This window comes from Camellia sinensis, chromosome 10 (genome assembly GCF_055761805.1).
Source record: "Camellia sinensis isolate YWXY chromosome 10, ASM5576180v1, whole genome shotgun sequence".
NCBI classification, from domain to species: Eukaryota; Viridiplantae; Streptophyta; class Magnoliopsida; order Ericales; family Theaceae; genus Camellia; species Camellia sinensis.
The window spans coordinates 2,403,680-2,427,774 of record NC_138970.1 but is presented as its reverse complement, the minus strand read 5'-3'; the positions used below and the strand labels follow the sequence as shown (position 1 = coordinate 2,427,774).

At 38.2% G+C, this 24,095-nt stretch overlaps 1 protein-coding gene across 3 annotated transcripts; it reads right to left on the bottom strand.

The window, feature by feature from the left end:
• Positions 1-398: 398 nt before the first annotated feature.
• On the bottom strand, positions 399-4,959 carry LOC114318371 (O-Glycosyl hydrolases family 17 protein). 3 transcript variants are annotated; one of them, XM_028265244.2, is made up of 3 exons: positions 4,744-4,959; positions 3,610-3,974; positions 399-1,649 (listed from the first exon to the last, which is right to left on the bottom strand). In XM_028265244.2, exons 2-3 carry the CDS (start codon positions 3,954-3,956, stop codon positions 542-544), a joined length of 1,455 nt encoding a protein of 484 aa, XP_028121045.2. In that variant the 5' UTR covers positions 3,957-3,974; positions 4,744-4,959; the 3' UTR covers positions 399-541. The 3 variants fall into 3 exon arrangements, with proteins under 3 accessions (XP_028121045.2, XP_082746867.1, XP_082746868.1); XM_082890741.1 differs by having other exon boundaries at positions 4,120-4,941; XM_082890742.1 differs by having other exon boundaries at positions 4,329-4,918.
• Between the last annotated feature and the right edge of the window lie 19,136 nt (positions 4,960-24,095).

Genomic DNA, 24,095 nt, shown 5'->3' with positions numbered 1-24,095 from the left:
CATGATTAATTAAGTTTGTTGGCTCTATGATTTGATTTTGATGACCTCTATGATGCAATGAATAGTTATATTTTATTATGAAATATGATGTCTTGACATAGAATTCGTGCTTGTATACGACGCTCTTGTGCATTGAATTGCAAATATTATTTGAAAACAAAAATGTATAATAATCGCCTTTACAATAATCATGAAATAAGTTAAATAGAGTCCAAATTGACTTTTCATTCTTCCAACGGGTGGTTGTCCAAATCCATAAAAAAGACGTGTATGGCCAAATCAAAACCTTTCCGCATGACCATACAGTGACAAGTGAATCGATTCTTTCTTTGATGGCATGTATTATCAATCCAAACACTTGACATAGTGAACTTGTAATGTTTACAAGCTAAAACAGATTAATGAATATTCCCTGCAGTTTTATTGAATGAATACCCAATTGTCTCAACAACATACCCAAAAACAAAACATATATAAATGAAGGGGAAAAAAAGAAAAAAAAAAGAAAAAGAGTTCATCTGAAGTATATACAGAAACAAATCTATAACATCACAAGCACGGATACCACCAAAACTGCCAAAGTCAGTGGAGAAGAATGCCAATGCCCCGGAGAAGAAGAGGAATCTATTTGAATGATGAAATCGCAATTTGCTTGTGATATATTTTGTGTAGTGACCATGGCCATACCTTGGAAGTAACAGCTTAAGTCTGCTTGATTCTGGGCCTGAAAGTACATATTAAACGCATATGAAGCATTTCCATTTGCATCCAAACCATTACAAGAAGATCCATACCCAAGTGTCGTGCAATCCGCAAACGTGCAAGCGTAATTGATATTATCTGCAAGTTTGCTCACATTCTTGGCATTCGGATCAAATGTGCACCATTTCTTAGGGAGATATTTCACATTCTGCGCAGCCACAAGATACTTGTTTTGACCTTGTCCAGAAAGATCAAGAGGGTATTTTGGTTGACCGTCATACCTGAAAATTCCCCAGTGGCGCTCAAAGTTCCCCGGAGCAACGCTCTTGGCGTCCTCATCGATAAGTCCAAATAAATAAACTTCTATATATCCAGGCCGAAGTGGGGTGCCCTTATTGGCTGCAAGTCTCGGTAAAAGCCCATTGTAAAACCTAAAAGCTAAATTGGAATTAGCATTCTTGTCACCCTCCGTGGGCCACCCCACCTCCCCTACCAAAATGGGGAGGTCCCCAAACCCTGCTGCTTTTAGGGCCGAAACCAACGTATCATAATTCGCATCAAAGACGTTGGTATATTGAATGCCATTATCAACAACGGGAGCACTAGCCCCATCAAAGAAAGCATAGTCGACGGGGAAGTTGTCGTTGCCATAGAGACTGAGGAAAGGGTAAATGTTTACTGTGAATGGTGCATTGTTCTGGTGTAGGAACTGGGCAATCTGAGTCATGAGGTCACTGATATCTGACCTGAATATTCCAGCAGAAGGGACTGGATTGCTCTGTGGTGATTCGTAGACATCGGCATTTAAGGGTACGGTAGCTTTTATGGTGTCTCCTAGCCCAGCTTCATTTAGGGCATTTTGGATGTTCTGAAGGGCTGGGAAGGTGATATTCAAGAATGAGTTGTTGTAGGACTTGAGAAAAGGTTCATTCCCAACTGCTACATACCTGAACCAAAAATAAATCCAAAATAAATAAGAATAGACTTAGTTGTAAGTCACTGCTGGCAGTCACAAACTTGAGCCAAATATGGAACGAAGTTAAGTCAGCAAAAAACAAGAGATGGAAGATATAAAATGGAGTAACAGTCCAGACTTACTGAAGCAGTTTTCCAAGTAAACAACCGAACTGATAAAATATCGGCTCTTCAAAAAATTATCGACTCTAGAAATGTTATTCATTTTGCGTAGTGGTGTTTAGTTATACTACTATTGCCAACAAAATTGTATTAAATTATTATTCAGCACGTCCAAGTTGAATTCTTAGAGTTTGATCTCTTAATTTAATGGAGAAGAATCAAGCTATTCTTCAATTTAACTGAATCAGAATTCACAAAACAGCTTTCTAGTTAAATATTCAAAGCCTCCTCCTAGACTCATATAAAAGGACTTTATTGAGGTCCAATTACAAGTCAAGAAAATATCAGAAAGGTTCAAGTTTCAACAAACAAAAACAAAACAATAACCCAAAATAACGGAATGGAAGATAAGCCCATTGGCGAGAGAGTTCTTGCAATGGATTTTTATAGATTTTGATTAGTAAAAGGTTGCTTTAACTAGGAAACTCTCTTGAGTGAGTGCGCAACACTAGTACCTCACAAATCACTGAGAAGGGGGAGTGATGTTGAATTGTAAATTCATATCATATGTAGTAGTGCACATAATATGTATCCACAATTAGTAGGTTCTGTTTCGATGTTTTGTTCCTCAAAAGTACATGTCCTATCATGGGACATATGATTATCTTAATTGATGCTACGAAACAATGAACTTTTCTAAACAATCCATATCCGTTTTTGATGCAACAATTATCAGATGTAATGTAACACTTTGAAGAAAGAAAATTGAAGTGATTGGTATAGGATATCAACATATCTATTTGCTTCCTACTACGTACAAATTACTCTTCAGCAATCAAACGCTTGATTTTTGTTCCAAGAGAGGGGTAGAATAGAGGGGGAAATATGTATATTAGTATATCAAACCATGTGAAATGAAAGACTTAGGTTTGAAATATATAAATAAATAATGGACTTGATGATAAAAAAAACGACTATGTTCTCAGTATTTTCTGAAACACTTGTGTTGTATTTGGTTAGGAGATTTGAAAAGAAAAATAGAAAAAGGGTGTGAAACTAGATGAAATGTACCTTTTCCTTTACCTTTTCCTTATCAAAAACCCTTCCCAAATTCCCAATCAAATTCCCAATCAAACAGCGTAGGAATGGCAGAATCTTAAACTAAAAGAAACAAAACTTGATGGGGGATCACAATTTAAATCAATTAATAAACAAATACCATGCCACCTCCTTGCTCAGACCTCTCTCTCTCTCTCTCTCTCCCTCTATATATATAGTAACAGATACGACTTTGATTACGCATTAATCTGTATGCGGCCATGAGTTACGAAATGCTTATGCCTTACAGTCGGTTCAGTTTGGATTGAGTGATTTTTATTTATTTATTTATTTATTTATTTATTTTTTTTTTGGGGGGGGGGGGGGGGGATAGGGTAAAGAAATCCATTTCTCTTGGTCCTAATCACCTGTCTTGGATTCATGGGGAAAAAATTGGAGAGAAATTAGTTTCTCTTAAAACTTGTTTTTTGAATCTCTCAAAAAAGTAGAGAAATCGGAAGAAAATAAATAAGATAGTCTATACAACGAAGATAGTCAGAGAAATCATTTTTTTCTTAATTTTATTTTCTGTCCAGCATAATCAACATAAGAGGAGTTCTTTTCTCTTTTTTTTCAACTTGAAGAAATCATTTCATAAAATTGGGAAAATAAGCCATAATAATTAGAGAAACTTAATGATAAATCAATTGAGCAAGAAGAATTGAAAAGAGGAAGGAGAGAAAGCAGAGCAGCATAGAGAGAGAGAGAGAGAGAGAGAGAGAGAGAGCTTACTTGATTTTAACACCTCCATTGAAATTGTAACGAGTAACGTTGTGGCGAACCCAGTCCTTAGCTTTATCGTAATCGGCTACGGTGGCAAGCATGTTGTTAGGAATGGCAACCATAACTTCAATACCAGAGCCAGCAAGAACACTCATGCTTGACTGCTCTGTATCAAACAGCTTCACCTTCCCAATTCCATTGTCCTTCAACATCTGTACCACTATTTTTGGTGGCAACTTGTGGGTTGCCATGGTTCCCCAGTTCACACCTAGCCCCTCAACGCCTATGGGTAATCCACCCATCAGCCCCACCATCAAATACACCAATAAACATATTCTAAACCGCAGATTTAACATTTTTCTGGCTAAACCAAACTGCAAAATAATATATATCTCAATACTGTAGTAGAAGAGGAAGCAAAATAAATAAATAAATAAAAAGATCAGATCTTTCTAGGTGATTTTCTGAGAAAATTCGAGGGAGTTAACGAAAAGGTAGGTTGTTGATTGTGAAGTGTACCTTTTTTTTTTCTTTTTTTTTTTTTTCTCTAGTGAGAAAAGAAGGAAGGATGAAAAAGGCAACGGTTTTTGGCAGGTGGGTACGCGGTATGAGCGAAAATTCAGCGATTCTTTCCCAGGAAAAGCTGAGATCGTGAAGAGAAAATTATGTAACGCTGGTAAAGGGAAAAATTTCCCAAATAAATTATATCCCAAGGGAAAATAATATACCTGAAAGATAGGGAATATGTATTGTGTGTTGTGTATCAAAAACTGGAAATGAACGCCCCACCACACCCACTCACTACTACTATGTGATGTGTGTGTCACAGAGAGAGAGAGAGAGAGAGAGAGAGAGAGAGAGAGATAAAAGGATAGATTTTGCAAATATGGGTTGTCGATGTATATGAAAATTGAGAAGAAAAGAGGATTAAAAGAAGGGGGATGCAACAAAAGCTTCAAGTCGGCAAAACAAAGAAGTTTGAGAGAGGAGAAGAAGGAAACAGAGTCAGAGATGCATATTAATAGAAACGCAGAAAATTTTAGAAACAGGGGAATGAATGAATACTACTCTGTATGTATATGTATCTGTATTGATGACAGAAAACTGGTGATTGTTAAGACAATAAAGCCTAATTATTATTACCAGCGAAACTGCTTCCAAGGTTGTGATCTGGATTTGGGGTTTCTAGTGTGAACGTGAATGTCGACTGTGGAGAGAGAGAGAGAGAGAGAGAGAGAGAGAGAGAGAGAATTAGATCATCGTGGTGGGCAACTAACGGCTATAAACTTTGATAAGACAATTGAAATCCAAGTAAAGTATTATTTAATCAATTATCTCCACAAAAAAAAAGGTATGACCAATTTACTTTATTAATTGGTGTAATAATTAGGCTAAGTTTGAAAATTTGTAAAAAGGTTAAAAAAAAATAAAAAAATTAAAAAATTATTCAAAAAATTAACATTATTTATTAAAAGTTAATAATTACGGCTGCACAATTTTTAATTTGAATTTTTTTCTACAAATCAATTTTTACAATTTTTTATTACACATTTTTTCATAAAAAATAAAAAAGTTAACCCAAACATTCATATTTTCAACTTCAATTTTTTAATCTAAAAAGACAGAAAATACACTTATTTAAGACACCTCAAACAATCCCTTAATAAACTACATGAATTATTAATTGATGTATATAATATTATTAATAAAAAATAAAATTATATACTCACTTATTATATAAATTTTAAAATTTTTAATTTTTAAAAATTATATTACATTATTTATTAATATATCAACTAATATATTAATATATATAATTTTATTACTTACTTTATACACAAGTATCCAAAGATGACAGATGGGCACACATAGTCCAATAGTGGAAAAGGTATTAAAAAGGTTCCTTTTCCAATGAAATCTACTTTTAAAGAATTCGATTCCTTTTTTTTGTAAAATTCAAATACTATACGCAGGCTAATAAATTTATGGGTAAATTATATTAACACACCTTCAAGTTTATCTCCAATACAAGTATCTTTTTATGTTATGAAATTTATATTTTTTTTTACATTGTATTTGATTAGAGGGTTGAGAAGAGATTTTAAAAAAATAAAAAATATATATAAAATTAAGTGAAATGTAAATATATTTTATTTATATATATATATATTTTTTTCTTTTTAAATAAATATCTTCTCTAATTCCCCAACCAAACATAGCGTTAAGATTTAAACTTTCATTATAATTTAATTTTTCCATTAGTCAACCATTAAATCAACTAACGAAAATAAACTAATATAAAAAATTAGTTTTTTAAAATGTCTATTTTACCCTTATTTACATACATAAAATTGGCAAACAATTTGCCATTTAGAAAATTTTTGTATGCCTCAGTTGTGGTATTTGATTATGTCCAATTATGGTGGCAATTATAATTATTGATTTTAAGATTATTTTGATTATAATTCAAAAACTATTTGGTTATACTTTATGTGTGATGTTTCGTTATAACTATTTTTTCTACTTATGAATGAAAAGGGTCTAATTATAATATTTGTGATATTTTATTATGACCAATTATGATGGTAATTATAATTATTGATTATACTTTGTGTGATGTTTGATTGTAACTATTTTTTCTACTTATGAATGAAAATGGTCTAATTATAATATTTGTGATACCATAGCACTATCTAAATGTTTAATAGTATAATAATTTATGTATTGAATGAACTTTTGTAATTCCCTACAAATTTTCTTTACTTTTGTAGTAATTTTTTTAATAAAAATAAAATAGGCATTTAAAAAAATTGATTTCTTATATTAGTTTTTTCCATTAGTTAACTTAACGGTTGACAAACAAAATGTAGGGATATATTTTTTGGATACCAACACGTGGCATGGCGACGCCGACGTGTCAGCCGAAGTGCCAAGTGTCGTGGTAGTTACGCCGAGGTGATCTCGGAGTTGCCGAGGTTATCTCCGAAGATATCGGAATCCGAGATAAGCAGATAAGAGACAAGAGTCCTAGGACAACAAGGAGACTTAGCCAAGATAAGGATAAAGCTCTTAGGGAGTTTATCTTTATCTCTTGAAGAATCCAAAGTCAGTATTGAATTGGAGTCTATAGAAGTCAGGCTTCTAATGGGACTAGGATTGAGTAAACTATAAAAGAGAGGCACCCCCATGGGTCTAAGGTACGCAATTTTATACTCAAGCTTGTGAGTTTAGCACTTGATTATCTTTGAGAGATATACTGACTTGATCGTCGGAGTGCCCCCGGGTGGAAGAGCCACCACCGGAGCCTTTTCTTTCTGTTGCAGGATTGTTGAAGCTATCTATTCTGCCAGTGCTCTCCAGCTGATTACTAGGCGGGCAGTGTGGTCAGATTTTTTCCCACACAATTTGGCGTCGTCTGTGGGAATCTTAGAAGAATAGATGGCCAGTGACGGACAAAGGAAAAACATTGGGGGCGAAACTCCTGCTGGGAGTGGTAGACTAATCGACCTTGACGTTGAAGGAGACAACCACAGTACAGAAAATCATGACCAGGGCCACGAAGAAAACGACGTCGGCCAGGAGGGCGACGCTTCAAAAAGGACAAACCAAAGCAAGTACTACAACGGAGATAACCTTCAGGTTTGGAGGGATAGATGCCTACGAAGGGATGAGGAAGTAAAAGACTTGGCAAACAAGCTGGCAGACCTACAGTCAGTGGTCAACTTCATGATGCAAAACAATGTTATGCAGCCACCATACCCACTGCAAGATACGCCGATGCCAGCTATTAATACCCAGAAGGGAGGGAGAAAAGCAATCCCCGAAGCCCCTCAGTACACCAGAAGTGGAAGCCACTCTCACCGACGCTCCAGGGAAGTCGGACGAGAGGAACCAAGGCAAGAAGAGTCCCAAAGGACACATCGCATGAAGAATCCAGGGCCCAAAGAACATCATCATGTTCAAGGGCAAGCACTCTGCTTTGACACAACCCATGGAAAAAGATCGAAACAGGCCCACCACGAGGCCGAAAGTAGTGTGCCAAAAAGATTGAAGTCCAGAGATAGCCGAGCTCCAGGTAGGAGTAAGGAAGACTTGAGGGACTACTTCAAAAGGAGGCAGCAGAATGTTGAAGTCGAGGTCACTTCCAAAGTTAAGCCGAGAACACCATTTTCGGTGGAACTGGACAAATACCAAAGAGATTTAGTATGCTGAGGTTCCAAATTTATGATGGTAAGTCAGACCCCAACTTTCATGTTGGACTATACCTGAACTCAAAGATCGAAACGGGCCCACCACGAGGCCGAAAGTAGTGTGCCAAAAAGATTGAAGTCCAGAGATAGCCGAGCTCCAGGTAGGAGTAAGGAAGACTTGAGGGACTACTTCAAAAGGAGGCAGCAGAATGTTGAAGCCGAGGTCACTTCCAAAGTTAAGCCGAGAACACCATTCTCGGTGGAACTGGACAAATACCAAAGAGATTTAGTATGCTGAGGTTCCAAATTTATGATGGTAAGTCAGACCCCAACTTTCATGTTGGACTATACCTGAACTCAATGGCATTATACAGTGGAAACGAGCCGTTGCTCTGCAAAGTATTTCCCTCATCCTTTGGGGAAATTGCATCCGATTGGTTCCATAAACTACTGAAGGGAAGCGTAAAGACATGGGAAGGCCTGGCCGAGATGTTTGTGGCCAGGTTTGTGACGAACAAACTACAGCCCTTGAGGGTCGACGCCCTGATGGCTTTAAGAATCACCAAGGAAGAAGGCCTTAGGGCCTATGTGAAGAGATACTACGAGGTGTTCAATCGAATACCCGAATGCAACCAAGAAGTGGCGGTCGTATCTTTCAAGAACGGCCTCAAAGATGACTGTCCACTACGAAAGTCTTTGGCAAAAACACTGCCAAAAAGCATGGAAGAACTCATGGCAAGAATTGAAAAGTACGCCAGAGCCGAGGAAGATACATCGGGAAACAGAGAGATAAAGCAGGAGAAAGGAAACGGCTCGCCGAAGCGAGGCCGAGGTAACAGCGGACCGACCAAACAAGAAATAGAGTTAAAGGGTAAACAGACAGTGACGACGGTGTTCCAAATCTCCATCCATAAAGTCTTGGATCAAATACGAAACCAACCTTATTTCAGACCTCCAGCAAGAGCACCAGGGGAATTCATGGGAAGAAACACGGGTAGGCGTTGTGCTTACCACAATGAAGAAGGGCACCCAACCCAGGGTTGCAGAGCCCTAAAAGCACACTTAGAAGACTTGGTAAGGTAAGGCCATCTGAGGGACCTTGTTGATGAGGCCAGGACCAGAGAAGAACAGGCAAGATTGCCTCAAGCACCAGCAGCTCCACCACCTCCAGCACAACAACCACAGGCAGGAGGACCAAGAGTGGTTAATGTGATCCATTCAAGGGTCAACGAGAACGAAGTCAGAGGAGAGACCCAGAGGGTAAGGCATTTACAACATGTCTACCAAATCGGGGAAAAAAGACCTCGGCCTAAAGAAAGCCAAGGACCAATGATAACCTTCACTGAAGCCGACCTAGATATGGTCCAGCATCCGCATGATGATGCCTTGGTAGTATCCCTCCAAGTTGAGGAATGCCACGTAAAACGCATCCTAATAGATCAAGGCAGCTCTTGTGACATCATGTACGTCAGACGTTACAAGAAGCTGGGCCTTCATCCTGACGACCTGGAACAATCCAGCAACCCTATGGTCGGCTTCAATGGAACACCGACATGGCCACTGGGCGCAGCAAGCGTGGAAGTACAAGCTGGTACTAGGAAGATCAAAACAGAATTTATGGTGATTGACACACCCTCACCATATAACATCATCTTGGGAAGACCATGGTTGCATGCAATGGGGGCAGTTCCCTCAACATTGCATCAACTACTATGGTTCCCCACAGAGCATGGAATTGAAGAAGTCAGAGGAGATCAACTGCAGGCAAAAAGTTGCTCCATGGCAGCAACAAAGTCCACTTGCAACATTCGAGAGCCAAAAGAGGCAGAGATTGAAGACGAGGACATAGAGGTCCTAGATGATGTCGGCAAGGAGCTAACCGAAAAGAGTGAAGAAACACGAAAGAAAATCCTAGTCCAGGAGGGCGACGAAGAACGTTTCTTTCTTCTCGGTTCTGGCTTAGCCGAAGAAGAGGAAAGAGAACTGGAAGATTTTTCGAGAGCCAACATTGAGGTGTTCGCCTGGACACCTTATGAAATGCCTGGCATTGACCCCGAAGTCACTTGCCACAGACTGAATGTCGATAGGTCGGCAAAACCTGTGATTCAACGAGCCAGAAGACCGACGTTGATACACGTCGAAGCAGTAGAAGAAGAAGTAGACAAACTTCTGAAAGCCAGGGCCATCCGAGAAGTTCACTATCCGACATGGCTGTCCAACACAGTGGTAGTGAAAAAGAAGAACGGTAAATGGAGGGTCTGTGCAGACTTTACCAACCTCAACAAAGCCTGCCCCAAAGACAGCTTTCCTTTGCCCAAGATTGACCAGCTAGTAGATACAATTTCAGGGCATGAAAGGATGAGTTTTTTGGATGCATACAGGGGGTACCACCAGATTGCTATGTACCCACCAGACGAGGAGAAGACTGCGTTTATCACCCCTAAAGGCTTATACTGTTACAAGGTAATACCTTTTGGGTTGAAAAACGCAGGAGCAACTTACCAAAGGTTAGTAACAAAAATGTTCAAACACCTGATTAGCAAAATGGTAGAAGTCTACATTGATGGCATAGTCGTAAAGACCAAGGAATCTAAGGGTCATCTTGCCGACCTAAAAGAGGTCTTTGATATACTCAAAACATACCGGCTCCGACTCAATGCATCAAAGTGCGCGTTTGGAGTTGGATCAGGTAAATTTTTAGGGTATCTGGTAACGAGAAAGGGCATTGAGGCCAGCCCAGACCAAATCAAGGCCATCTTAGAACTACAGAGCCCGACGTCAGCAAAACAGGTTCATATGCTTACTGGGAGGGCCGCAGCCCTAAACAGATTCATCAGCAGAAGCTCAGATAAATGCAGACCCTTCTTCAACTTGGTGAAAAAAGCCACAGACTTTCTATGGACAGAAGAATGCGAAGCCGCTCTAACCGACCTAAAGAAGTACTTGACCACAACCCCGGTCATTTCCAATCCAGAACTAGGGGAAGAACTGTTTTTGTACTTGGCAGTTTCAGAACACGCAGTAAGTGCAGTACTAATCCGAGAAGAAAAAAGGGAGCAAAAAGTGGTTTACTATGTAAGCAAAACCTTGGCCAGCGCAGAAACAAGGTATCTACCACTGGAGAACTTAATGCTAGCCTTAGTAATGGCTTCAAAGAAGTTGAACCATTACTTTCAGGATCACAAGATTGTGGTCCTAACAGAGCATCCACTGAAATCCTTGTTACAACAAGGAGACTTAACAGGAAGGATAGCAAGATGGGCAGTGGCCCTGGGCCAATATGACCTGGAGTTCAGGCCGAGAACAGCAATAAAGGGCCAAGTTTTGGCCGACTTCGTGGCAGAATTAACACCTGAAACCATCGAACATCGGGCTCCGTCGAGCCGAGATGAGCAGTATCCCAGCAAGCAAGGAGAAGCCCAGCCAAAGGCAAAAGAGCAAAAGAAGGAAAAACTCAGACTCTACAGCATCTACATCGGCGATTCATTCAGACTGTTCGTCGATAGAAGTTCAAACCGTCAAGGAGCAGGGGCAGGAGTACTGTTGATATCTCCAGATGGAGAAATAATAGAGCAGTCCATCTGTTTGGGGTTCAAGGCCTCAAACAATGAAGCGGAATACGAAGCATTGATTGCAGGGCTAAAACTGGCAGCAGCAGCAGAAGCAGATGAGGTAATAGTTTTTTGTGATTCACAACTTATTGTTAACCAGTCAACAGGTGAATCTGCAGCCAAGGATGAAAGGATGTCGGCATATGCAAAAGAGGTCATTAGATTGGCAGCCCTATTTCAGAACTGCCGACTACTCCAAGTGAGCCGAGATGACAACACCCACGCCGACGCGTTGGCTTACTTGGCAAGTTCAATTCAGACTGGAAAAACAAGAACAATAATGATCGACTACATGTCGGGCCCGAGCATAGAACTAGGGAGCACAAAACAGCAAGCAATGTGTGTGGACATGGGGCCAAGCTGGATGGATGCAATTATTGCATTCCTGAAAGAAGGAAAGTTGTCAGAAAATCGTAAGGAGGCACACAAAGTTAGATTGAAATCTGCAAGATTCTGTCTAACAGAAGATGGACATCTTTACAGAAGATCCTTCACAGGACCTCTTTTAAGGTGCGTACACCCTTTGCAGGTTGAAGATTTCCTATATGAAATTCATGAAGGAATTTGTGGAAGCAACGCTGGGGGAAGATCATTAGCCCACAGGGCCATTACCCAGGGGTATTGGTGGCCCTATATGCAAAAGGATGCTGAAGCTTACGTAAAGAAGTGTGAACAATGCCAAAGGTTTGCACCTTTAATACATCAGCCAGCTGCTGACCTGAACCCAGTATCCAGCCCTTGGCCGTTTGCACAATGGGGCATGGATCTTGTCGGGAAACTTCCCCAAGCAACTGGACAGAGAAAATACTTGCTGGTGGCAACAGATTACTTTACCAAATGGATAGAGGCAGAACCTCTTGCCAAAATCCGAGATGTGGACGTCAAGAACTTTATATGGAAAAACATCATCACCAGATTTGGGATTCCAAGAGCAATAGTTGCCGACAACGGAATACAGTTTGACAGCAAAATCATCAAGAACTTTTGTGCAAAATTCAAGATCAAAAATTACTTTTCAACACCAAGTTTTTCCCAAAGTAATGGGCAAGCAGAAGCATCCAACAAAATAATTCTGGATGGAATAAAGAAGAGGCTGCAGACAGCAAAAGGAAAGTGGGTAGACGAATTGCCCAACGTGCTTTGGGCATATCGGACTACGCCGAGAAGATCAACTAGGGAATCCCCCTTTGCCATGGCTTATGGCACAGAAGTTGTCATCCCATTGGAGATCGGCATCCCAGGGATCAGGACCCAGGGAGTAGAAAATGGCATTAACGACATCCTCTTAGCTCGAGATCTGGACCTTTTAGAAGAACGAAGAGAAAAGGCTGCAATTCAGCTAGCAGTATACCAGCAACAACTCGCTAGAGCTTACAACAAAAAGGTCAATCCAAGAGATTTTCAAGTCGGCGACTTAGTCTTGAGAAAAGTCGTCGGCAACAAAAAGGATCCCAGAGAGGGCAAGCTTGGCCCAAACTGGGAAGGACCCTACAGAATTACTTCGGTATTAGGCAATGGAGCCTATCGGCTTGAAGATAACGAGGGCAAAGCACTGCCAAGACCTTGGAACACTTGTAATTTAAAATTCTTCTATCATTAGATGTGCAGTATTTTTTGCCGATGTCTTCAATAAAGTTTTTTCAAGAATTCTTTCAATACATATGACTGATAAAATTACATACTGATGTTTTTGGAGACATGAATAATGAGAATCCAAGTAGAACTCAGGTTCACATTGGGGGCAGGAAGAAGAAGAATGCGTTTACCACTTGTTGAAATTTGTAGCAATTTACAAGTTGGTTAAACCAAAGATAATGTTTAAAACTGAAATTAGACCGAGATGATGCTTAACCGAAGTTAAGCCAAGATGATTCCTTAATTCACTTGTTGAAATTTGTAGCAATTTACAAGTTGGAATTAAGCTGGTTCCTTGTCTTCACTTGTTGAAATTTATAGCAATTTACAAGTTGGAGTCAAGCTGATTCCTTTTTCTTCACTTGTTGAAATTTGTAGCAATTTACAAGTTGGAGTCAAGCTGATTCCTTGTCTTCACTTGTTGAAATTTGTAGCAATTTACAAGTTGGAGTCAAGCTGATTCCTTAATTCATTTGTTAAAATTTGTAACAATTTACAAGTTGAAATTAAGCTGATTCCTTATCTTCACTTGTTGAAATTTGTAGCAATTTCCAAGTTGAAGATAAGCCGAGATTACTATTTCTCTTCACTTGTTGAAGCCAAGGTTATAGTTTACAGCTTATAGCAATCTACAAGTTGATCCAATCAAAGAAGATGCTTAACACTTGTTGAAATTTATAGCAATTTACAAGATAATGTTAAGCCGACATGTGATCATCCGTCGAAATTTACAGCAATTTGCAGGATGAAGTAAAAGCTAAGTATATTGTTCAAACACTTATTGAAATTTGCAGCAATTTACAAATAGACCATTATTTAACACTTGTTATAACTTGAGAACAGTTTACAGTATATGTTAACACTTGTTGAAATTTGTAGCAATTTACAAGTAGGTTAGACCGAGATCACTGTTTACATACTTGTTGAAACTTGAGAAGAAACTTGCAGAGTTAATATTGAATAGTATATGTTAAACACTTGTTGGAATTTATCAAGAGTTTTCAGGTCTGTATCTTGCCGAAGTAAAGTTTGATGTTGTTGTACCCGAGGTATGTAACCCCGAGGAGATTGCACAAAGGTGGCAAAAAATAAAAGGCATACAACCATGCAGAAACAAATCAAAGAGAAATTAAAAGATTGAAGCATCCATAGAAAAACAATTGCAGCTGTATTCAAAGGAAGGCACATCGGCCATAAAAGGAAGTTTACATTGTTCAGAAAACAAAACAGAGTATAAAAAAGGCAAGGAAATAAAGACATTCAAATCAGGATTCTTCAGCATTAACAGTTGGAGGCGCTGGGACCTCGGAAGATTCTGGTGGAACCTCCTCGGCAATCTTTTCTGCTTCAAGCTCGGCATCAATCTCTGCAAGCGTTTTGTCAAGACTTCTTTCAGCTAAAAGGAGGTCGGATGATAATATCCCTGTAACAGCTTCCCTATGCGCCTCCCTAACCTCATCACCCTCTTCATCCAAAGTTAAATCCATGACTTGCTCAGTTGAAGGAGGGGACTTGGCCTCAGTAGCATCCTTGGATTTCCTTACCAAGGCCTCATCTTCATTATTATCTTCATCCTCAGCCTCAGATTCTGCCTCATCTTCAGCTTGACTTGAAGATGGAGCAGGAGGAGGGAATGGGAGAGGAATAGCTTCAGCCTTGAGCAGAGGAGAATCTTCTGGAACATTGAGTTTTTTGGCCAAGGACATCCAACCAAGGGAAAAGCCCCTGTTGCATGCCTGCATAACTTGCAGTTTGTAGTCCTCAGCAACATCGGCCATTCCTTGGGCATAAGCTTTTTCATCGACTTCAGTAATTTCGGCGTTTTTAGTGGCCAGGGCCTGCTTGAGCTCTTTTTCGGCTTGAGCCTTTTTTACCTCGGCATCTTTCTTCTCGGCCTCGGCAACTTTTTTGATGGCTTCAGCAGACTCCGTCTTTTCTTCGGCCATCTGTTGGGCCTTAGTAGCAGCCTCGGCCTGATCTTTCAACTTCTTCATCTTTGTCAGAATAGCTTTGTTCTCCTTTTTTAGGGCAGAAACCTCCCTCTTCATGTCGGCCAATCTTTGTCGATTTTCAAAAGATTGCATTGAAAACGAATGGGCGTGCTGGATGGCCTGAAAGGAAACAGAAGTGTTAGAAAATCTTCTAAGTATAAAGCAGAAAGAAAAATCAAAACAGGAAACACTTACTTGAACGGAGTGCTGGAGCATTAGCGCGTAGTTTTCATACTCGCTGTATCCAGCATTTCGCTCCAGATCGCTTGGAAGAAGAAGGGCAGTACTGAGGGCGACACAGACATTAATGTCGTCGGCACTTTCAGTTGACATAATTGGCCTATCCTCCAAAGTCAACTTTGGGGCCCAGGGGACATCGGGTTTCTTGGAACCCGAGGTCGTCGCAGACGATGACCTCGTCTTCTTTGATTGAGTGGATCCTGATGGTTGGGCCTCAGCAGACCTCTTGGCAGAAGTAGAGGTACTCTTTTTATTCTCGGCCAATTGAGAGATGGGCAGAGCATCCTCAGCCTCAACCTCAGCGGCTTTGGCCTTGGGCTGAGCCTTTTTTACTCTCTTGGGCTTTGGTGGGGGCATGGATTGAGCTGGAACAGTATCAACATCGGCAGGTAAGTCGGCTAAAAGATCTACTGCAATAGGCTTCGGGCGACCCATCTCAGCAGTCTTGACAAGTCGACGCCGACGTTTTCTTTCTGATATTGGGACTAAGTATGGGGCTGAAGTAGATGGCAGATCGACTGGGTCAGAAGTGGGTCCTTCGTCTGCTCGTGATGTGGAAGCAATGGGAGGAGTTGTGGCGGAAGGTGGAGAAAGACTCTTTTTCTTCCTTTTTGGGACGTCGGGCAATGTGGATTTGTATGTCGGAATAAAGTTTAGTAATAGTGGAGCTTTGCGCTTGTGGATTGGAAGATCAAGGAGCTTCTTTAAATCTTTTCCTGTGAAGTATGATTGGCGAATGTTTTTTGGTGGCTGATGAAGATCTACAGAACAAACAGACATTAGAAACAGACAATTTTTTAAAGACTTAGAAATAACTAAGTATTGATGCTGGGCTCTTACCCTTGCCCTTTTTAACTTTTCGAGGAAGAGGGTAGAGGTGAACATCTTCGTCTGGACCAAATTCCCAATTTCCCGAAGCAATGACAAAGTCATCCCCGACTCCCTTGTTGGAGTCTGGGAGGTCAGCTACAATTTTGAATTCAGTAGACTTCGGCTTGAGGTAGTAGACGTAACCTCTTTCCTTCAGGTTAAGGGGGAACATGGTATAACAATATTGTACATCGGCAAGGGTGATCCTAACATTTTCCTACCTAGTTAGGGCTATGATACCATTAATCACTCGATAGGAGTTGATGGTAAGTTGCATAGGGTTCAACTTATAGAAGTGGAGAACCTCACGAAAAAGGGGATTGAGTGGAAGCCGGAGTCCGCACTCAGTAAAAGCTACTATAGGAAAGGGCATTGAATTATCCATGGGCATGATAGAGTCATTATCTTCAGCCAGCCTCAGGTGGACATCGGCAGGAATGGAGAATTCTTGCCTAAAAAATTCAAGTTTAGTTGGGGTGTTACCCGGTGTCTCCACATACCCATTACGTCGGCCTAAACAAAGAAGGCTGTGTTTCAAAAGATAGGTGTTTCAGAAGGGTTGCTAGAACCTCGGTTTCAAACCTGGGTAAGGACTGGTAAGGTTTGTTTTAGTTTTTCCTAAAGATTGAAGGTTCTACAGACAAATCCCAAACCTAAAACTATAAAGATGAAGATTGAGGGCACAGATCTGGTAAAGACACAGAAAACAGAGAACAAAAGCAAAGTTTCAGAAACAAGAACAATGATGGGCTATCAAGAACACGAAGAACATAGAGGGTTAAGGGCCAAGAACAGTGGTGAAACAGTGCAAAGTGTTCATGGCATGTGAAAAATCGTGAAATAAGACGCATTCAGGTGAATGATTCACAAATAATGCCTAAGAAGAACAGTAATAGCAAGAAACTTCAGAAACAATCAAGAATTAGAAAAAGAGGGTAAGGGGGCCAGTTGCTTACCAGATAAAATGAAGCCGGAGCGATATTCGCCGATATCAGACGATAGTTGTAACAGTGGCAAAAGCTTCGCGGGAATGAAAGAATAAAGACGGTCGCAGAATTTGGGGCTTAGAGCAATGGCAGATTCGAAGAATGCTTGAGCTTTTAGAGAGAGAAAAAGCAAGAAATCAGAATGCAAGAAGTGGAGAAAGGAAGAGGGAAAGAAAAGTTTTATCAAAAAAGCTTGAAACGGCGGCAAAAGCAGGGCATTTATTACGCCTGGAGCAACGCACGCGTCAGACGGCGCAGACGAGTAAAAGACAGCTTTCAGGCGCGTCACAGACACGGGCCAATGAAGACAAAGCACGTGAAAGGAACGGTTAGATATGCATGACAGCTCATGCGCGTGGTGGAGTTCATTTGAATTCTTGTTCTCCGAAGAGGAAACATCGGCTTGAAAATAAATTATCTCGACCAAACAGTTTTTTAGCCACTATGCAGAAAAATATATCGATATAGGTTCCATCACCTCAGAATGCCGAGGTAATAGAACCTAGGGGGCAGCTGTGGGGATATATTTTTTGGATACCAACACGTGGCATGGCGACGCCGACGTGTCAGCCGAAGTGCCACGTGTCGTGGTAGTTACGCCGAGGTGATCTCGGATTTGCCGAGGTTATCTTCGAAGATATCGGAATCCGAGATAAGCAGATAAGGGACAAGAGTCCTAGGACAACGAGGAGACTTAGCCAAGATAAGGATAAAGCTCTTAGGGAGTTTATCTTTATCTCTTGAAGAATCCGAAGTCAGTATTGAATTGGAGTCCATAGAAGTCAGGCTTCTAATGGGACTAGGATTGAGTAAACTATAAAAGAGAGGCACCCCCATGGGTCTAAGGTACGCAATTTTATACTCAAGCTTGTGAGTTTAGCACTTGATTATCTTTGAGAGATATACTGACTTGATCGTCGGAATGCCCCCGGGTGGAAGAGCCACCACCGGAGCCTTTTCTTTCTGTTGCAGGATTGCTGAAGCCATCTATTCTGCCAGTGCTCTCCATCTGATTACTAGGCGGGCAGCGTGGTCAGATTTTTTCCCACACACAAAATGATTAAATTGTAATGAAAATTTAAACTTTAAGGAGGGGATGTAATTTCCAGACCATGAAGGTTGTCAGTGTAATTTACCCTAAATTTATTCTTATTTAATTAAACAATGATTTTTGAAATATGAAATAGTATCAACTTTAGTAATATTATAATCACTTTAATAAATAAAAAAATTAAAATTTAATTTTATATAACATTACTATTTTTTGAAATGAATTCCTTCTTACGTATCTCATGAGAATGGGCGTTCAAAAAAAACATACGATATAACTTATTTTTTCTCATTCAATTAATCACATTAACCAGTGTTATTTTTGTTTATTGTAGTACCTACACAATTTCTTTTGAACTCCCATCCTCCCCAAAAAAATTTTTTTTACAATTTTGAGCTTGTTTGAGAATTTAACTATTTTAATTAACTTTTAAATTTTTTAACTATTTTAGTCTTATTAAAAAAATTATGTTTAGAATAATAATTTTTTTTTTTATAGTTGACTTGATGATTGTGAGAAAAAAAATAATAATTATGATTTAATTATGATATTTTATCTTATTAATTATCTCAACCTATTTTATCTTTGTTAGCTATTTTAATATAAAAAAAAACTACCAACTCAACTTCCCAAAATCTTCTTATAAAAATTTTACTTCCAACTCAAACTCCAAGTCTAATTCCCAGCCCTTCACGCCACAAATCCGGATCCTTGGTGGCACTTTCCTGCCGTGCATCCCTATCGCCCTCCAAAACGACGTCGTTTTGAAGGGTTTTTTTTTTCCCTCTCTCTTTCTCTTTCTTTCTTTCTTTCTTTCTTTCTTTCTTATCATCAACACTCCACACTGGGCACTGTGTTACTGATACATCAACACTAGTATGTTGCTCTCTCTCTCTCTCTCTCTCTCTCTCTCTCTCGCTCTCTCTCTCTCTCTTCCTTGTAATAAAGCTTGCAAAGTTGTGTTAATATGGGTTTATTGGGTACTGTTGGTGGAGGTGGAGGATAGATGAAGCGGTAGAAGAAGGACATGAGGCCGGTGGCGCCGAGGAGGAGGAGCACGGAGGCGGTGGAGATTCCGGCAGCGGCGATTTAGAGGATAGTGAGGTGAGGGGATTCGGAGATGGCGACGGCGGCGATGGCGATGGATTTCATGGGTTAGACGGGCATGGGGGTGCTGAAGAGGAGACCGGTGGAGATGTTGTAGAGGGAGGTGAAGATGAGAGTGGTGGAGAGGTCGAGGTGGGAGACTAGGGTTAGGGCTAAGACTATGTGGATGTACGTGCCGAGGTCGCCGACGGAGCCCTCGAGTTCCGACCAGATCGTGGTTTTGAGGCGGAGGTCGGTGGCTCATGGGAGAGTGGTGAGGCGGTGGCGCCACCATGGAAGGCTGAGAAAAGGGGTGGTTTGGGTCGATGATTGTTGTTCCTCTTCTTCCTCCATGTCTCTCTCCGATTCAATTTGCAATCTGAAAATGAAGAGAGAAAGAGAGAGAGAGAGAGAGAGAGAGAGAGAGAGAGATTAGTGAGGTCACCAAGTTGATTAACTAACCCAGTGAGGTCTCCAGGTTGATTAACCAACCCTTCTCCAGATTTGCCTCTCTGCCTCAGAGGCGAGGGTTCAAAAATGAGAAGGGGAAAGCAAAATAAGAAAGAAGAAGAAGAAGAAGAAGAAAAAAAAAAAAAACCTTCCAAAACGATGTCGTTTAAGAGGGCGACAGGGAGGCGCGGAAAGAGAGTGCGACTGAGGATCTGGAATCTCACGCCACCTCGTCCTTTAGCCCAGTTTTCTCCTCATTAATGATTAATAAGTACTTCTTTTTATTTTAAAATATTAGCCATTTTTTAAAAATTAATAACTAAAATAACATGAATTTTTTATTTTGTCTTTTTTTAAAATTCATTAACAACATAAAAATTACAATTATGACAATTTATATTTTCAAAAAAAATATACTACCAAGGGTAATTTTAAAAAATTAATATTTTTAAAGTACAATAATTTTACTACTAAAAAAAAGTTAGATTTCCTAAAAAGAATTATTATTTTGGAATGAATGAGTAATTTTTATAATTATTTAAAGAATAATACTATATGTATTAATTAATGTACATACTAGTGTATCAACTAGTGATGTGACATAATTTTAGAGATATTAAATATTTATAATTTGTATAATAAATAGGGTCATTAATGATATCATAACACTAGTTGATATACTAGTGTATATATTAATTGGTATATACAACACCACTATTATTTAATTTATTAATATCCACCTTGATTTCACAAAAAAAAATTATTTAATAATCTGGTTTGACAAAAATGATGTCATTTGATTTGAAAAGGTAAAAACACTTTGTATTGAGATTAGGCTAAATAATATTTTAAAAAGGTAAAGCTTGGGAGCTCGAATGAGCTCACCCGAATTCCCTGAAAATGAAAATAGAGGGAAACAGAGGGAAAAGAGGGTGAAGGCGAGAGAGAGAGAGAGGGAGAGAAAGAGAGAGGAGAGGAGAGAGGAGAGGAGAGAGGGAAACAGAGAGAGAGGAGGAGAGAAGCTCGGCCGATCGCCGATCGTCGCAGCAGCTCGGCCTCCGCCTCGCCTCCGCCGCGCCTCCGCCCCTGGTTTATGCCCCCTCCTGTCCAGTTCTCCCTTCTCCCGTCCCTTCTTCTTCTTCTTCGTTTCTGATTCAACCCAAAAAAAAAAAAAACAAATGAAAAAACGACGTCGTTTTTTAAATTAGGGGGATTCAGGGGGGTTGATTTCGAGCTACGTAGCATTACTCATTTTAAAAATAGCCCCCTCTATATATATTAAGGCTAAGTTTGACATCTTTAAAAAAAGTCAAAAAGTCAAAAAATTAAAAAGTCACTATCCTATTTAAGTCACATCATCTTATTTAAGTCACATCACCTCTCTACTACATTACTTCAAACCCAACCCATATTTCATAAAAAGTCAAAAAATACACTTATTTAGAACATCCCAAACAACTTCTAAGCCTCAATTAGGAACATATTTTAATAATTTTTTATTTTTTTAATTAAAATATGAGATAAAAAAATAACAATAGTAGGAACTCTAACAATCTTACTAAACACTGACAAGTTTTGTTAAGATCAATCATCACTTGGTATGGGAGCCGCATCAACTTGTGAGTGTGTTAGTAAGATTGTTAGTATCCCTAACATTTTTCTAAAACAATTAATATGTTTGAAATGACATTTTGGTTTTTACGAAAAGATGTGCAAATAGAAGAGATTTGTTAAATTTTTTATTTTTGTAATCGGTGGTGCTATATGCACCAATTAATGTACTAACTAATGTACCAACACTAGTTATGACATTATTATTAACTCTATTCATTAATCACATTACAAATACCAAAAACTTCTTAAATTATGTCACATCATCAATTAGTACATTATTTAGTACACTAATTAATGCATATATCATTATTTTTTGTAATAATTTTTAAAATTTTAAACTAAAATGTAATGTTATCCAATGAGACCTAAATATTTTGTCAAATTTAAATGCCGATATCACAGCATGTATGATATGAGATGAACTTGTAAGAGAATTTGAGATTATTTATTATTCTCTGTGTCTCATTTTGTTGATTCATTTTTTCATTTTAATCTGTCCCAAAATATATGTTCACTTTCTATTTTAGGATGCTAATTTGGTTGGATTTCTAAAACTTCCCACTATAAATTATTATAAAGACATTTTAAAATTCAAATAGAAGGGTAGTGGTGAAAAAACATTCTGCTTAGTAAGTTGAATTTTCTTTAATGGACAAACAAATTGGGATGGAGACAGTATAATTTAAATTTGAGGTTATTTATTATTCTCTTCGTCTCATTTTGTTGATCCATTTTTTCATTTTAATCTGTCCCAAAATACATGTTCCCTTTCTATTTTAGGATGCTAAATTTGGTTAAATTTCTAAAATTTCTCACTATAAATTATTATAAACACATTTTAAAATTTAAATAGAAGGGTAATGGTGGAAAAATAGTCTGCTTAATAAATTGAATTTTCTTTAATGGACAAACAAATTGGGACAGAGACAGTATAATTTATAAACACAACCTAAGCATTCGTTTTTCACTTTATTTATTTAACCATTTTTATTGCAAAAGTCATAAACAAAATAAATGTATCATACAAATAAATTAAGGGTTTTGCTAAGAAGTATCTTTGGCACAAGTAAAGAAAAATGTCATAAATTCTAAATAATCTACAAAATTTTCTATCAAACATTTCACATGAATATGAGACTCACACAAATACATGTGTATGGATCTCACACCTATGTGAGAGATTTGGTAAAAAATTTAATATTATTTGGAATCTTTAACATAACTCACAAGTAAAAGACCAAAGAATTGAAGAAAATAAAACATTTTTTACTAAATTTAATACACTTCTATTAAAATTAAGATATTTTTAGTATTATCACATATTTTTAAAAATAATGCTATATGCATTAATTAGTGTACACACTAGTGTACCAACAGATGATGTAATATAATTTTAGATATTTTAGGTATTTATAATTTGTATAATAATATCATAACACTAATTAATATATTAATGTATACACTAATTAATACATATAACATCACCGTATTTTTTGAACATTTTTTACCCGTTCTCAACATTAAATAATGTCGTAGGGGACCTGTTAGAATTTGCCATAAATGAAATAAGTAAAAAAGTGGCAGCAAACAACTGAATAGTCCATGATAAGGTTGTAATATGAGGATCGTGGGACCCCAGTTATCCCAATTGTCTCACTCATGGACAACACCTCCCACGTTATTCTCGATCAAAATTACAGTTTTAGGAGTCAGTGGGGGTTTGCCTAAAGTAATTCTGACACTACTCTCTCTCTCTCTCTCTCTCTCTCTCTCTCTCTCTCTCTCTCTCTCTCTACTTTTATCAAGATGTGTGGGTGTGGATCGACAGGTGAGGTCGGTAGCCGAAAGAGACCCAAATTGCCGACGAGAATATGGGTACAGAATTTTGGATGCTACTGCTCCCCTCACTCAGCTTAAGCCATTTGATGTTTGTTTGTTGGCTAATATATATATCTATTCATATATGGGAAGAGAGAATAAATACTCTTTCCTACTTCACTATTTTATGAATTCTTTTTGTTATAATTGATGAGATTTAAAATATAATAAAATTTAAAATGTCTCCCATGATTAATGCAATAAGTGTTACAGTAATAATGAAAAAATATTTATAATAAGAGAACTTCAATAATATTAATTTCATAAGAACTGAAAATCTAAATCAAAATTTTTTGAAGTTTCAAAACAATTTCAAAATAAAAACCTCTAAGCAACAAGAGTGAGGGTAATTTGGTCAAAATTTAAGACATTGAAATGTCAAAAGACAGGAGCTGGAAAGCTATAGCCAAAACTTCTATTTTCATTATGAAAGGTCTTTGTCGAAGAAATCCACACGGAAGACGTTGAAAGTCGTAATAAGACCAAGCAAGTCCAGAATAAATTAAATAGTTAAAAAATTATTTAAAAAATTAAAAAATTAATACTACTCACCAAAAGCCAACAATTACAGCTACACAATTCTCAATTATAATTTTTTCTTACAAACTAATTTTTACAATTTTTTATTACACATTTTTTCATAAAAAGTAAAAAAATTAACTCAAACATCTATATTTTCTTCTTCAATTTTTTAGTTCAAAAAGACAAAAAATACACTTATTTAGGACACCCCAAACAACCCCTAAATTAAGTCTAAAATGTTTCTTTATCAAAGTAAATATCTATTTCATGCCAGTCTTTTAATGCTGTATTTGGTTAAGAATTTTTTTTTAAAAAAAAAAAATTAAAAAGAAAAGAAAAAAAGTACATAAAACTATTTAAAATATATATTT